Source organism: Budorcas taxicolor, chromosome 21 (assembly GCF_023091745.1).
Source record: "Budorcas taxicolor isolate Tak-1 chromosome 21, Takin1.1, whole genome shotgun sequence".
Lineage (NCBI taxonomy): Eukaryota > Metazoa > Chordata > Mammalia > Artiodactyla > Bovidae > Budorcas > Budorcas taxicolor.
This window is the reverse complement of record NC_068930.1, coordinates 36,977,241-36,992,092: the sequence shown is the minus strand read 5'-3', so window position 1 is coordinate 36,992,092 and position 14,852 is coordinate 36,977,241. Positions and strand designations below refer to the sequence as shown.

Here is a 14,852-nt window from a genome sequence, read left to right as displayed (position 1 = left end):
GGGACTCTGAGCCTCCAAGCTGAATGCAGGCGGTCTCGCAGTGGTTAGACCAGCTGGGCCAGGAAGGTTCTGGCAAGGGGCTGGAGTAGCAGGGGAGCCTGAGTGTAGGGGTTCTAGTTTGTCTCCCCCTCCTGCCCTGTGTAATCCATTTTGACCCTCTTCGGTGGGCTTCCACATTTAACTTGGTCAAAGTGTTCTGCCCATGAGATTCTGAGCAGATAGAACCCAGGTGTCTGGGTGGGAGGGAGCCATGGTTCGGGTGTGGAGGGACAGAGAAAAGTCTGGGAGGGAAAAAGTCAAACCTGCCCCTTAGAAACCCGAGGTCTGCCTGGGCTCAAGAGGGGAGGCGGGAGCCGGAGCAGCAGCGGGGAGCCTTATTAGCTCTCCTGGGGGATGAGGGGAGCTGAGAAAGGAGGTCTGGGTGGGACTGGTGTGAGAGACCTCTGGGTCTGTGAGGAGGGGCTGTATTCTGGCAATAGATGTTTCCTGACCATCTTGGCATGCCTAGCATTGGGCTGACATGACCCTGCCCCGAGGGAGCACACAGCATTGAACTGTTTCCTACAAGGTGTAGACCTTCTGCAGGGGCTGCAAGGCTGGGACCTTCTCCCAGGCTGGGGGCCTCTGAGACCTGGGAGGGGAGGGGACCTGGGTGCTCCAAAGACAGTCCCAGTAGCAGGGAAGCACACAGGCTGGAGGTCAGAGTCAGCATTTATTTTGGTGGGGGCAGAAGAGTTAGCTTGGAAGCCTCCATCCAGCCCCTTCTGCTCCCCACCCTCTACAGGATGGAGAGTTCTGGGGAGGCCCAGCCCCACTTCCTGATTAGGCTGGGAGGTAGCCGGCTAGCGGCTTCTTCCCTCTTCTCCTGACTGCTGTGTCCCGCCCTGGAGGAGACCTGATGCACTGACCCGTAACCCTGGCTGGACACCTCCCTTCTTCGTCCCTCCTTCTGCAGGTGGGGAGGGGCCAGGGAGGGAAGGACGGGCTAGATCACAGACGGCTAGGTGCGTGAGCTGCTGCACTGTCCAGGGACCTGTCTGTCGCTGGGAGGTAAGAGTGGGAGTGGGCAACTCCTTGCCGACTCTCTTCGCTGGATCAGACCTCCCTGCCGGCCTCACCCTCCCTTGCTTCAAGGACTTAGACAACCTAGCTAATTTGGACTTCAGGACTGACACCTGAGCCCTTCGTGACCTCACAAAGCTTCAGAAGGAAGCCTTGGGTTTAGCTCCAGGCTAAGGGCTACCTGAGCTGGCAGTTCCTAGGTTGGGGGCCAGGGGAGCCATGTTAAGGCAGAAAAGTCACTTCTGGGCCACTGGTTGATTTACACAAGGGCTGCTTCTGTCTTTAGGGACTCCCAGGACATCTGAAGTGTGAAGGAACACAGTGCCATCCACCAGTTATCCTGGTGGCCACAGGGGGCTCTCCGAGGAGTTGGCACCTTTTATGACGACAACAGCTGTCTGTTAAATACTGTACCTCATTGCACTGAGAATGGACATGTGAGCAGGAGGTGGGTTGGGCATGCTCGGCATTAGCACTGCGTGCCTACTCCTGCCATGGAAAGACCCGGCGCTCTGTAAGGAGAAATGAAGCAGCCAGAGCCGGAGGCCCTCCCACTCTGGGCTTCCCCGCACCAGCCAGCTCACGCCACTAGGTTAGGGCACACATGGTGTGGTAGTTACTCACTGGCATGTCTGGGGCTCTTCAGGAAGGGCTGGGTATATTTCTGTTTGCACCTCCCACAGGATTTTTGGCACCAAATGCCCTTGCCAATGCCTGACTAATCCCAGCGGTGATTACCCAGGGATGACAGTAACTATGAGAGGACCTAGGATGGGACAGGGGCTACAGAGAGAGGGGTCCAGCACATCTGGTCCCCGCATCTTGGTTCCACTCACTTGCCAGGGCCCCCTCACATGTGCCAGCCAGGAACAGCAGACCCAACCTGAGAAGTTGGGGGAGGCATTGCTGCCCAGGGACCTCCAGCCCTTTAAGATCTGGAATCTTCAGGGCCCAGAGGAAGATACTAACACCCTTAGCCGTTCCCATTGGTCAGGAGAGATTGGTTGTGGGGAAGGAGGACGATTTCTCTTGTTTCCTATTGGAGGACAATGGTTCCAGCTCTGTGGGTTCTACAGCCACCCCAGCAACTCAACTTAAAGGACCAGCTCATAGAATGAGGAGAGGGGCTCAAAGGAAGCCCCCCTTTTTTTAGTATCTAAGAGGCTAAACCACTGAGGGTGGTGGGCAAGGCTTCTTCCAAGCTGGGGACCTGGGCCCCTCTGGTAAGCCCTACCCTGCTCCCCACACCCCTTTCCACCATCTTCCGCACTGTGCGGAAGTGAGTTTGGACCTGGTGATGGGCCGCATATCCCGGGTCCCACGTGGCCAGCTTCTGGGACTGTGGGAGGACTATAGGCAAGGGGCATTCAACTCTGGAGTTTGTGTACCTGTAAGTGCGTGTTTGTGTGTGTGTATAGGGGGTACATAGGCAAGTATGTATCTCTGTGTTGTGTTTCTGAAGGTCTGAAGGTGCACAGCTGTGAGCACAAGCCCACATTGTGTGTGTGTGTCTAACAGGGTCAGAGGCTCCCAGACATTCCTGAGTGCTTGTACACAGGCTGGCTACTATTCTCAGTGCCTGGGAGGAACCAGCTCCTTAAATGAAGGAATGGTGAGTTATTTTGTAAAGTGGGTAGCAACCTCCTTAAGTTGGGGGTGCTTATCTGAAATCTGCAAGGGGGTTTACCTAATAAACGAGGCCCCGCGTTTAGAATGGACTCTGAAGATGGTGTGCCAGTCAAAGACCCTCTCCCAGGTCCCGGCAGAGCCGCTGGCACAACGCCTGGGTGGCAGCCCACTGTCCAGCCCAGGCTTGAAGGAGCAAGAGCAGTATCGGCCTGTGCCAGCTCGCTGGGGGCAGGGCAGGCTGGGCCACGTGAACAGAGAGGGTGTCATCAGGCCTCCTGGGGGAACCCGAGCCGAGCCAGATCCTGCCTGGCGAGTCCGTCACCTTCATCTCAGCTTACACTCCCAGGGAAACTGGCTGCTCTGGGTGGAGGCTGGCCCCAGATATCAGGGCCCCGAGGATGCAGCCTAGAACTCCGGAGAGAAGCAGACCAGAGAGAGGGGCGTGGCATGGAGACGCCCTTGGCAAGGCCCCTGGGTGAGGCTGGAGTGGGGTGGATTGGAGAGGCCAGGCTTGAAAAGGAAGCTGGAGCCAGGACTTTGAGCTCCGGGTACAGAGGGATCTCTGCAGAGCTGCTACTTATGGGTCCTGGCCACCTTCCATGAGGGGGAGGCTTTCAATGTGGCAAGAGGAGCTGGCTGTGCTCAGGGTTCTGGTCTACCCAGTGCAGGAGACATGAGACACAGGTTTGAGCTCTGGGTTGGAAAGATCCCCTGGAGTAGGAAATGGCAACCCACTCCAGAATTCTTGCCTGGAGAATCCCCATGGACAGAGGAGCCTAGTGGGCTACAGTCTGTAAGGTTGCAAAGAGTCAGAATGAAGTGACTTAATACGCACGCATGGCTGCCTGCTGTGCGAGACTCTAGACAAGCCTCTTGCCCTCTTAGTCCCCCTGGGTCCTCTGGGGGCCCTTCCTGCAGTGACCTACCAGGATTCCAGGTTTCCTTCCCAAAACTTCTGAGAGTAGGGGAAGTCCTAGGAGGCTGGATGCTGAGATGTGAAGGGCATCGTGGGGAGGGGTGGTCCAGGGACAGCAGCGTGGTGGGGAGGGAATCTCCTCTCTTGCCCTAATTCCTGGTTCAGATGCTACAGATGTGGAGAATAGCAGAGAGGTGATGCTGCTGAGCTGCCAGAGGCTGGCTAGGGCCCTCACCCCCAGTGCAGCTGTGCTCAGGTCCCAGACGCCCCTCCCTTTACTCTCCCCTCGCACGTGCCCCCAGAGCTCAGACCACTTTCCCGCTGTTTTTCTCCTGAGGACTTCAACCTGCTCCCAGGGCCTGGGCTCTTCTCTGGGACCTTGAATCTGTCTCCATTGCCCACGACCCTGGGAGACCCTCTGAAGAGAAAGGACCAGAGAGCGGTGGCTCCTCGGCAACTCATGAAAGACCGTCTGAGGATGCTTTGTCTCAGATCTCTCTCTGGCTACAGGGACAGATGACTTTTTGGAACGCTTGCTGCTTGCTCTGCCTGTGAAAAGAAGCACTCTTGGTCCTCTCGTTAGGTCCTCTGTAGCCTGCCAGGCTCCTCTGTCGATGGGACTGCTTAGGCAAGAATATACTGGAGTAGGATGCCATTTCCTTCTCCAGGGAATCTTCCCACCCAGGGATTGAACCCTTGTCTCCTGCATTGACAGATGGGTTCTTTACCCTTGAGCCACTAGGGAAACCCTGTTGGAAGGGCAGAGACCAGCAGAAACCTTCCATGGGAAAATCTCCAGGGAACCGAGCGGAAGCACCTGTGATGGTCCTTCTCTATCCCTCTATCCCTCTATCCTCTCTATCCCATGCCCTAGCCTTGGGATCCCCAAGTCCCCCTCTGCCCCTGGCCCTGTGCCCCAGCCTTGGGATCCCCAAGTCCCCCTCTCCCCATCTTTGCTGTTCCAACCTCTTGAGAGGTGGACAGAGAAACAAGGCTGTGGAGCCCCAAACTCGGGCTAAGACATCTACAGCTGGGGCTCTGAATGTTTCTTGTTTTTGTTTTTCTTTCCTTCAAGCTCCTTGGAGAGGGCCTAGCTTATCTCTACTGAACCAAAGCCCCATCCCACAAAGACTGGCCCACCTGCCTGCACAGGTGGAGGCAGAGGAGATCTGAAAGGCTCCAGAAGGTGGAAATTGAGGTCCCATCTATCCTGGTGACAGGCCTGGGGGAGTGCAGGCTAGCGTGGATGGGGGCCCAGTGCATGGTCAGACAAACAACACACAGCTGTCCAGAACCTCTGAAGCACCTTTTATCCAGGCCTCACAGAGCCCAGTGCCCACAGGCATTGCAGCACTCCAGGGCCTGAGACCCTGTATGCTCCCCAGCTCAGCCCTCTTCAGGGCCACAGACCCACTCTCGCCTAGCCATCACCCATCAAGCTGGGGCCTTGGGAGTGAGCTGGCCTCAGACCTTTCTCCATCCCTTACTCCAGGGGCTCCATCAGTCTGGGCTGGCTCAGCACCATGTTAAATAGCTTCCTTGCAATCCCCCTTAAATAAAACCATCCCAGAGCAACCCACCCACCTGGCACCCTGGATATATGATTCCACTGCTTATGCTTTTGAGAGAGTAGGGGGGACCCTCTCCTCCTGCCCTCTGCTCCAGGGAATAGCATCTCCCTGAAATACCAGGGGAAGAAGTTTTCCTCCCCATCCTGGGGCAGAGATGAGGGGAGGCCTGGCACAGAGTGGAAAATCCAGGAATCCCCATCTGTCCCCGCCATCCCTCTCTGCTCCTTGCCCTCTTAGCAGCCTGGGTCAAGTGTGACTTACCCAAGGTCACAGACCCAGGACTCAGAGTCCTGTTCATCTAGGAGGTCGCTCTAGTTTTGATCACCCACACTAGCTCCAGGGCAGGGGACTGACTCCGAGCCTGCCTCTGTTCTCGGTCCCTTGCAGTTGTCTTGGCCAGAAGTGAGCTGGAGAGGTTCCAGCTCGACTCCACTCGGTCCTGGATCCCTGGGCCTTTCTCCCAGCACCCTCCACACCCTGGTATCCCCAGGACTCTCTGGCCCTGGGGAGACTCAGACAGCACCAGGGTATGGGAGCAATGGGACCGGGGCCCGAGCAAGCCTGTCCCTGGCCCAATCAGCATCTGGGCCCAGGCCAGGCCTCACACCCAGTACTGGCCGTTCTTGAGGGCAGGGTTGGCTGTCCGGCAGAACTGCAGCAGCTCGGGGTCAGGCTGGCCCCCTGGTGGGGGCCCCTGGCCAGGCACCGCTGTCAGTGGGATGGCCTGGCCTGGCTCCACCTTGCGGAAGGTCTCGGCGTCACTGGCCAGGCCATTTCGGGGCTTGGCGGTCAGCACCTGGACGTGGTGCTTGCCTGTCTTGTTGCGTTTGCGGAGGTAGCAGAGCAGGGGCACGATCAGCACCAGGAGCAGGAGGACCAGGCAGATGGGGATGATGACGCTGAACATGTTGGCCTCCAGGAAGCCCAGGAAGCCCCTGCTGGCCACGGGGGGCACAGGGCTGGAGGTTGCTGGGCTTGGCCCACCCGTGGGGTTGCCGCTCTCTGGCTCCCCGGCTTCGGTCCGAGCAGCCTCAGGCAGACTGAGCAGAGCCACTCTGTAGGTCCGGGCTGCGTTGAAAGGCTCCGTGGCAAAGTCCAGCGAGACCACAGCGGGAGGGACACCCCTTGCCCACAGCTCCAGAGTGAGACTGTCGCCCATGGGGCCGGGAGAGCTACCCTCTGGCCTGCCCACCTCCAGCCCCAGCCGGCCATCCTCAAGGTCCTGCTGGGTGAACTGCTCCACAAGCTGGCCGCCTCGCGGCTCTGTCCTGGCCTGGGGTACTCGTACCACGCGGCCGTGCCGGGGTCCCGCCAAGAGCCGGAAACGCGGCACACTGCCCGTGCGGTTGGCCAGCTCTCCCGCATCTAAGACAGTGGGGTCCAGGCGCAGGGTGGCACCCTGGGGCCACGGCCCACCTGTCCACACGTGCAGCAGAGCCCTCACAGTGACGTTCACCGTGGCGGATGCGTTGGCACCCCTGGCCAGTGCCAGGATGCTGAACTGATCGTGAGAGGAGGAGAAGTTGGTGAAGGCAAAGACCACGTCTCCCTGGTCTACCTGGAGCTGGCTGAAGGCTGTGGCAGGCTGCCCGCCCACCAGCAGACGCCCGTAACGGGGCCCCTGAGTGAGGCGGTAGGCTGCGTCTGGCTCTTCCCGATCGGAAACCACTCGGAGCTGCTGGCGGCTCAGGGAGGAGCGCCCTAAAGCTTGGGGCACCTCCAGGGGTGCCCGCAGCTGCACCTCAATGGCTGAGGGAAGGACGTCCACTGCCAGGGACATGAGCAGGGGCGGGCTGGCCCCGTCGGACACGCTCAGCTGGAACACGCCCACCACGCTGCTCCCGTTGGCCACGAATGCCAGGCGTCCTGCGTCCACGTCAGCCTGCGTGAAGCGGGTCACCGGCCCCGGGCTGGCCCCTGCCAGGCTCAGGAAGCCGTTGTGGGGGGCCCGCTGCACCTCATACTCAATCTCCCCGGGAGCAGAGTCTGGGTCCACCACGCTCAGCTGGGCCCGGGAGACAGGGCTACGGGAGCCCCGGGTGAGCCGGAGCGGGACGGAGGCCTGAGGCTGCGGCGGCCGCTCATTCACATCGCGCACCGTGATGGCGAAGGCCTCTGAGGTCTGGGGTCCCGCCACGGAGGCCCCCGCCGGCCCCTGGAGGTGGGCGCGGAAGCGGAAGCCATCCTGCTGGGTGCCCCCGCCGCCGTGGGCGTACACCAGCTGCCCTGCGGCCAGCTCAGACTGCAGGAAGTGGGGCCGCCCGGCGTGGAGGGGCTCCTCGGACACCAACAGCTGGCCGCGCGTGGGGAACTGCGTGATCTGGAAAAGCACGTCATGCTCCAGGCGCCGGGGCGATGGGACACTGGCCAGCAGGTTGGCGGCGTCAAGGGCTGCAGTGGTGATCTCGGCCCTCTGGCCTTCGGAGACCCAGAGACCTGGGGACGGGACACAGGCTGTGAAGGTCCCGTCCACCGAAGGGAGAGCTGAGGACCTTCAGACCAGAGTCTTCAAGGCCAGGTTGTCCCTCCCCGCTCAGACCAGGCACCCCAGCCCGGGGCTCTGGGTCCCAGTGGGATACGCCCCCTGCTGACCCCACCTGCCCATCCTCCCTGTAATGTACCAGGCCCTCAGAGGTGACATGAGCTGCTGACCTTTGGCCGTGTGCCCCCCACCCCCAAATTTGCCAGCCCATCATGCTGTTCACCTTTGTTCCTCCAGAGGCGGCTGGGGCGCTGGGGACAGGCAGCCTCGAAAGTCACGGTCACGGCAAGGGTGGCGACCATGTCAGGGGCAGGGGGTGAGGACAGCTGGAGCTCCAGGGTATCATGGGCCTCCCAGAAGGGCTCGGAGGGCATCTCGTGCTCATATAGAACGTTCCCAGCATATACCTGCAGGGACACCCCACTGGTTGGATGAGATCCTGCAGGGCCTGGGACCCCCTCCGAGGCTGGCACCGGTACCAGGCACTGGGGTCTCCCTGGCAGACGCCCAGAGCCCAGCCACCCTCGCGGCTCTCCCCAGTGTGCCTCGCTCTATGTCTTCTTCATCAACTCAGGGGGTCGCCATAAAACAGTCACACGACAGTGAAGAGCTAGGCTCTGGATCTGGACGCCTCTGTCAAATCCCAGCTCTGCCACCTCATCTCTCTGAGCCCCTGGGAAAGCAGTACTCTATCTGTGCTTCTCTCCACAGCAGCTTGGTCCTCTTTGGCATGAAATCCCTGTCCCTCTTCCCTACTGAAGCCACCGCTTCTACCAATGCCCATCTTTTTCCCACGGCGTCAGTGTCCCCCCAAACGGATCAGTCCCATCATTAGGTAACTATGCTATCCACCCATCTTAAAGAATAAACTTCTCCTGACTTTACTTTTTACACCAACATATGTTCTTTTAGGCTCTTTGCAGCAAAAAGCCAGAAGGAATAGTCTATACTCTTCCCCTGTGTAGTCTTGAGCACACTCTCCCCAGACTTTGGTTCCTGCTGTTGCCAAGGGGACCGTGGCCTCCATGTCACTGAATCCAGAGGCCAGTTCTCAGCAGCACTGGACACAAGTGAGCGCTCCTTCCTCCGGCCCACCCGATGGCTTCCGAGCGGTTCTGCTCCCTTGGTTGACCTCCAGCCTCACTAGCTGCTTCTTCACAGACTCTTCTACTGGGCCCACCCCTTCCCCGCCCGCCCGCCCCGTGTCTGTGGTTTGGCTTTGACACTCTGCCTACAGGCACTACCCATGCGCTCTCACTGGGTCGCACGTCCTCAGACACCAGCCATGAGACGACCCCTTTATTTGTCTCTCCAACCCCAGGCTTCACTCTCCTGAACTCCAGGCTCATAGCTACCTGCTTCCTTGGCAGCTCCACTGGGATGTCTGAAGGACATCTCAAACTCAGCCTATCCGAGACGACCTCTGACCTGCTCCGCCTCTCCCAGCCTTTCCACTGCGGAGGGCATGTCTCTGTTTGTCCTGTGGCTCGGGTCCCCAGACCCTGAGTCACCCCTGATTCCTCGCTGCCTCTCTTACAGTGTCATCTCTGGCCTGGATCATTGCTGGAGCCTCCTAACTATGTACTGTCTCTCTCTCTGGCCCCCACACATGTGTGCTAAGTCACTGCAATCGTGTCCAACTCTTTGCAACCTTATGACCCTAGCCTGCCAGGCTCCTCTGTCCACGGGGATTCTCCAGGCAAGGATACTGGAGTGGGTTGCCAGGCCCTCCTCCGGGGGATCTTTCTGACCCAGGGATTGAACCTGCATCTCTTAGGTCTCCTGCATTTGCAGGTGGGTTCTAACACAGAAGTCAGGGTGAGCCTTTAAAAATGTAAGTTGGGTTCTGTCAGTTTTGCTCAGACAGTGCAATGGCTCACCACCCTTTGGCTTCAAAGACCCTGTGTGACCTGTTACCTGTGACCTCACCTCCTCCCTCTCCACTCCAGCCACGCCCGCTATTCTCTAGGGCCAGCTGCATGTTAAACACCAAGGAATAGTCTCCACTTCCATCAAGAAATCCACTCCCTCCTCTTCTAATCCCAATGTGTCCTCTTGGCTTATCTTTTGTTTTCCCCTTTTAGAAGACACAGGGAACTATTTTCCTTCTCGTGGAAAAACAGGACTTGTGCAATAATGAGAAGGAAGCCGACTGGGGTCACAGTGTGGGAGGGTCTAGGCTTCCATCTCACTGTTGCACCGGGGTTGTGGTGAAGTGTGGCACCCTGCCCGGTCAGGAGGGGGAGCAGAGCTGGAGGTGCTCTTCAGAGGCTGGCCGGGAGAGGGGAACACAAGCTTTTTAAGAAACTGGAAATCAGGTTGCGTGTGGGTGAAATACCCCAAAGGTTATATCTTGACCACTAATTTAAAACCATTAAATGCATGCGCAAGCCAAATAAAACACATCTGTGGGCCAGCTGTGGTCCACAAGGACTGCCAGCTGTGACCTCTGGCCCGGGGCTGACCAGTGAGCAGGAAGGAAACAGAGACCCTCAGGAGCTGGAGTCTGGGTACACGAGGTGCTTGTGGGTCGGGGGGCTGTCCGGCTGGGGACGAGGCAAGTCACAGGCAAGGTGAGGAGGGGTCCCTGACCTCTGGGAACCAGCAGCATCCTTTGCTGAAAGAATCTAGGACTAGCAATCTGAAGGCACAGCCCCAGGATGGCTTCTCACTAGCTACGGGATCTGAATAAAGTCCCTTGACCTCTATAAGCCTCAGTTTCCTTATCTGCAGAATGGAGACACCTGGGCCCTGTCTCCTCTCCACCGCCCCCAGCTCAGAGTCCTGTGCCACCATGGCGCTGTCGGATCCCACCCAGTTCTGCCCTGCCCCCTTCACCAAGGGGAGGGTGTGTCTGCCTCAAGGCCTCCTCCAGCTTCCCTGGGTGGCGCTGCCAGCCTGGCCCCCTGGTGGCCATTCAATCTAGTCCGCAGGGTTGGGGAGGGGCCTGAGGTTCTCCTCCTGCTCCACCCTCCTCCCTCGGCATCCCAGGGATTCAGGGTGCACAGCTGGCCTGCTGAATATTTAATTGTGGGGAGGGCTGGGAAGCAGGGCCACAGCAGATGCTGGGAGCACAGAGAACTCCAGCCTGGGGGACGGTGATGTGAGAGAACTGAGAACCTCTTCCCACCCTCATTAAAGTTCCTTCCTGCCCTCACATGGAAGACATTCCCCCCACCACCCCCTGCCACCACAGGGAGAGCCTTCAGGGCGAGCCAAGGCTGCCCTGGAATGCTGGGCACCTAATGCACTTACAGGGACCTAAATTAAAATGATGGCTGCTGGCCCCATTGGCCCAGGTAGCACAGAGCGCTCTGGGACCCCAACAGAAGCAGCCTGGTGGTCTGCCTCTTCCCGTGGCTAGGAGTCCCAGCTTTCACTGGGGGCCTCTGCTGTCCTGAAGCTGCCCTGAAGCATGGGTGGCAGCTTCAGCCCAGCTCGACTCACTCAGCTGCCTGTGTCCACTCGTCTGCTTCAGGACCCACCCTGCTTCTTTCTGGCTCTTCACCTGAGCCCCGGGCTCACATCTCTGCCCACAAGCCAACCAGCTGCCTTCATCCCAAACTCTATCCCCCCTCAAACCAAACACTGTCCCCCACCAGCCACTGGGGTGTCTAGTGTCCCCTTATCCCCTAGGGTCCAAGTGCAGTTCCTCCTGGAAGCCAAGTCTGAGAACCTGATCCCTGCTCTGGGCCCCTAGAGCCCTGGTCTCCTGCATCCTCCTTCCTTTCCCTGGAACACTAAGCCCCATCCCTCCCCCATCCCCCAGCCTGGCGGCTTCAGAAGGTGGGCCATGCAGGGCCTGGACCATGGCGGGCCCAGGGAAGCTGGGGCTGGTACCCGTGTCCACAAGTGCGTCCAACGGGACAGTGGGCCTTAGACTGGATGGAGTCTAAGGCTTGAGTGGCTGAAGAGAGCGGCCCTTACCTCTGCCTGAGTGAAGTTCTCCAGGGCCTCCCCGGTGCTGCCCTGCTGGGTGTGGATGAGCCGGCCAAGCTGGGGGCCCCGCAACACCCGGTAGAGCAGGTGGTGGGGGTCAGTGCCCGAACTGGAACTGGCTCTCAGGCTCTGGCTGCTGAGCGGCTGGACGGACCCTGGGAGAGGCCAAGGGGGACTGTCGGACTCTGACCAGGAGCCAGGGCCAGACCTGCGGCCGCAGGGGAGGCAGAAGGGCCCTGGCATGGCTCACCTACCTGGGCAGACGGTCAGCGTCTGGCTGCCCTCCAGGGAGAGGAGCAGCTGCTTCTGGGCCATCACCCGGAAGAAGTGTCCCGCGGAGCTGTGCTCGCCGTCAGACAGGCTGAAGTGGAAGCCTCCGTCCAGGGCTCCTGGGACAGGAGGGGACTTGAGCCTCGCTGACCCGCACCGGCACCCAGCCTCAGGGCACCCCCACCCCTCGGCACCCACCTCTGTGTGAGAACAGCACAAGCCCGCCGTCGAGCTGGGCCTGGGTGAAGCTGTGGGTTTCGATGCCCGGCGCCGTACTCAGCACCACCCGGCCATTGCTGGGCCGCTCCAGGGTGTAGACCAGGTCCTCGGGTCCAGAGTCGCTGTCTGTGCCCCTAAGGGCCTCCGCTGGGATGGGCACCGTGGCCCCCTCCCACATCTGGGGATACAGGCCTGTGAGGGATATGATCCCACCAAGCCTACCCACTTCATTCCCCCCTGGCCTGGGGGTATCATCAGGGCTCCAACCGCATTGCCATCCGGGGCTCCCCCACACAAAGGGGCCCTCCACCCCATTCACTTTTCCCTGTGGGCCCAAGGTTCCCACGCCCAGGCTCCCTAGGGCTCCCTAGCGCTCCATCTGCCCTAGTCCAGCTTGTCCCTCAAGGCCAGCTCATGTACCCCTACCCCAGGAAGCCCCCAGCTTTCACTCCTCAGAGTCTCCCAACCCTGACCCACAGTGCCACCTCTGTGGTTCACTGGCAGGGCAGGAGTCTCCCTTCAGACCCTCCATGGTGAATCTGGGCAGGGGCACAGGATGGGAATCAGATCAGGATACTTAGGATTAGGCTCCTCTTCCGCGTGAGGGATGGGGAGGCAGGCTTGGTGAGCTGGAGAGGCTGGTGCCAGGCCGCTGCCTTGCAGCACCTGATGGGGGCCCAGGTGCTCCCAGTGCAATCACGAGGCCCCAGCCAGGTGGGCGAAGGCTTCCTGGGTGCAGGCAGCCCCTCCCCACGCTCAGGGGAGGGGGGACCCCACAAGCCTCTCTCCTGTCAGCACGACAGGATCCCATTCTGAAGGTCCTATTGGGTCAGCAACTTATGAGCAGTATTGGAGAGGGGGTTCCTAGAAAACCAAGCACTCTGGGATTCCCTCTCCCAGCCCAAGGCTGACCTCAGCCAGAGGTCTGGAAGGAGGGCCATAATGTATAGACCTGGCCTTAGCACAGGGCTCCTGGTACAAACACAGTGGACAGCACCACCTGGTGGCGAAATGGCACACAGCACCATCTGACTGTGGTCTGGCCGCCCTCTGCCTGAAACCTACCCTCTGCAGGCCTCCCCGGCACCAGGCTGTTCCCCACAGGCACATCCTATACACCAAAGATTCTCATGCCACAGACAGCCCACATCGGCCCTCTTCTGAAACCTTCCATAGCTGCTGCTGAGCCAGAGGCTATACCCTAGAGGTCAGCATTCAGCGCCCTGCCCGTTCACTATCCTGCTGTGTGGCCCTGGTCAAGCCACACTCTTTTCCATCGGTGACTTCCACTGTGACCCTGGAGAAGTCCTGTCACCTGTCTGGGCCTCAGCCTTCACCTCTGCTAGATGGGGACCCCACTACCCTGCAGTAGTGTAAGAGTCAGGGGATTGGGGGGTCCAGCTGTGGCCTGCACTTGCTGGGGGTGGAAGTGGGGAGCAGTTGGAGTCCACCCCTTAGGGTCTGAAACAGTTTTCTTCAGGAGTCCTGGTGCTGAGCCAGAGCAAAAGCTTCCTGCTGAGGGTGAGTCCAGGGAGCAATGGGAAGCATGTCCATTCACAAGGCTGTCTGCTGCACTTGTAAGTGGCCAATTACAGAGCCTCACACCTGTGTTCTATTTCCGGTGCCGTAGCTCTTCTCTCCTCCCAATAACCTAGGGCAGCATGGGGCAGGATCCCCATTTTACAGAGGAGGAAAGTGAGGCTCACCGCAGGGGAGCTTGGGGCTGGGCCTCTCTGGGGGGGACAGGGACAGCGGGAGGCGGTCCTAGATGCTCTCACCTGCAGGCCTGTGTTTGTGGTGAGGATGGGGGGCTGGTCGTTGACAGGCAGGATGGTGATGGTGAGGACCACAGGGTGGCTCTGGCGGTCCATCTCTGAGGCGTTGGCCACCAGGACAAAACTGTCTGCCAGTGTGTCACTCCCATCATGCACGTAGCGGATCAGCTGCTGTTCCACCTGCGGGCAGGCCCCGGGCCGGAGGTCAGGCCCCAGCAGGCCTGAGTCCCCTGGTGGGTCTCAGGCCCAGCACCCTTCATGCCCTGCCTTTGGCTATGGGAGACTGACTCCTTCAGAGCCTCTGTTTCTGCGGGCGGCAAAGGGGACTGTCATTTCTCCTAGAGTGAAAGAATGATGGAAATGGGGACACTCATTTCTCTCTGCCGGTGAAGGAGGGTGAGATGAGGTGCTCCGTAAATGTGGGCTCCTGCCTCCTCTCCCTGCACACCCCCAGACTTGGCCCCCAGAGCTGAGCAGCACCCTGGGCCTCCCTGACCGTACCTCTCTCCAGGAGAAGGCGCTGAGGCTCCCATCTTGAGGTCCCTCCTCTCTCTGCAGGGCCCCATGCCGGGGCGGCTCCAGCACCTGCAGGTGGAGGGCCGGCAGCGTGGGGAAGTAGGGCCCAGCGATGCGGAGCAGAGGCGGGGCCAGGGTGCGGGCTCCGCCCTCCGGGACACTGAAGTTCTGTGCTTCCAGGGGGATGGCGGACGGCAGCACCTCCAGCTCCAGGCGGACGCCCTCGAGGGGAGCACCCAGGCCTGAGGACACATCCAGGGAGAAGGTGTCGCTCCAGACCTCAGGGCGGGAGTGCAGGTACAGGACCCTGCCCGCATCCACTGCCTCCTGGGAGAAACGGTGCACGGGGTCCAGGCTGGGCGGCTCAGCTGCCACGGCGCCGGGGGACAGCATCACCAGGTAGCCGGCGCTCGGCGGGGTCTTCACTGAGAACACAATGTCCGCTGGTGGCACAGCCTCCTGGGCTGCCTGGT

At 60.0% G+C, this 14,852-nt stretch overlaps 1 protein-coding gene across 1 annotated transcript in view; it reads right to left on the bottom strand.

Moving 5' to 3' along the window:
- Positions 1–4,849: 4,849 nt before the first annotated feature.
- Positions 4,850–14,852, bottom strand: part of CSPG4 (chondroitin sulfate proteoglycan 4) — a 35,535-nt gene continuing 25,532 nt past the window's right edge. The window contains exons 4-10 of the mRNA XM_052659769.1: positions 14,365–14,847; positions 13,867–14,043; positions 12,068–12,266; positions 11,854–11,988; positions 11,588–11,754; positions 7,884–8,067; positions 4,850–7,614 (exon numbers count right to left, since the gene is read on the bottom strand). Coding sequence (XP_052515729.1) covers positions 5,780–7,614; positions 7,884–8,067; positions 11,588–11,754; positions 11,854–11,988; positions 12,068–12,266; positions 13,867–14,043; positions 14,365–14,847 — 3,180 coding nt within the window. The 3' untranslated portion in view covers positions 4,850–5,779. The remainder of the gene's footprint in view (positions 7,615–7,883; positions 8,068–11,587; positions 11,755–11,853; positions 11,989–12,067; positions 12,267–13,866; positions 14,044–14,364; positions 14,848–14,852) is intronic.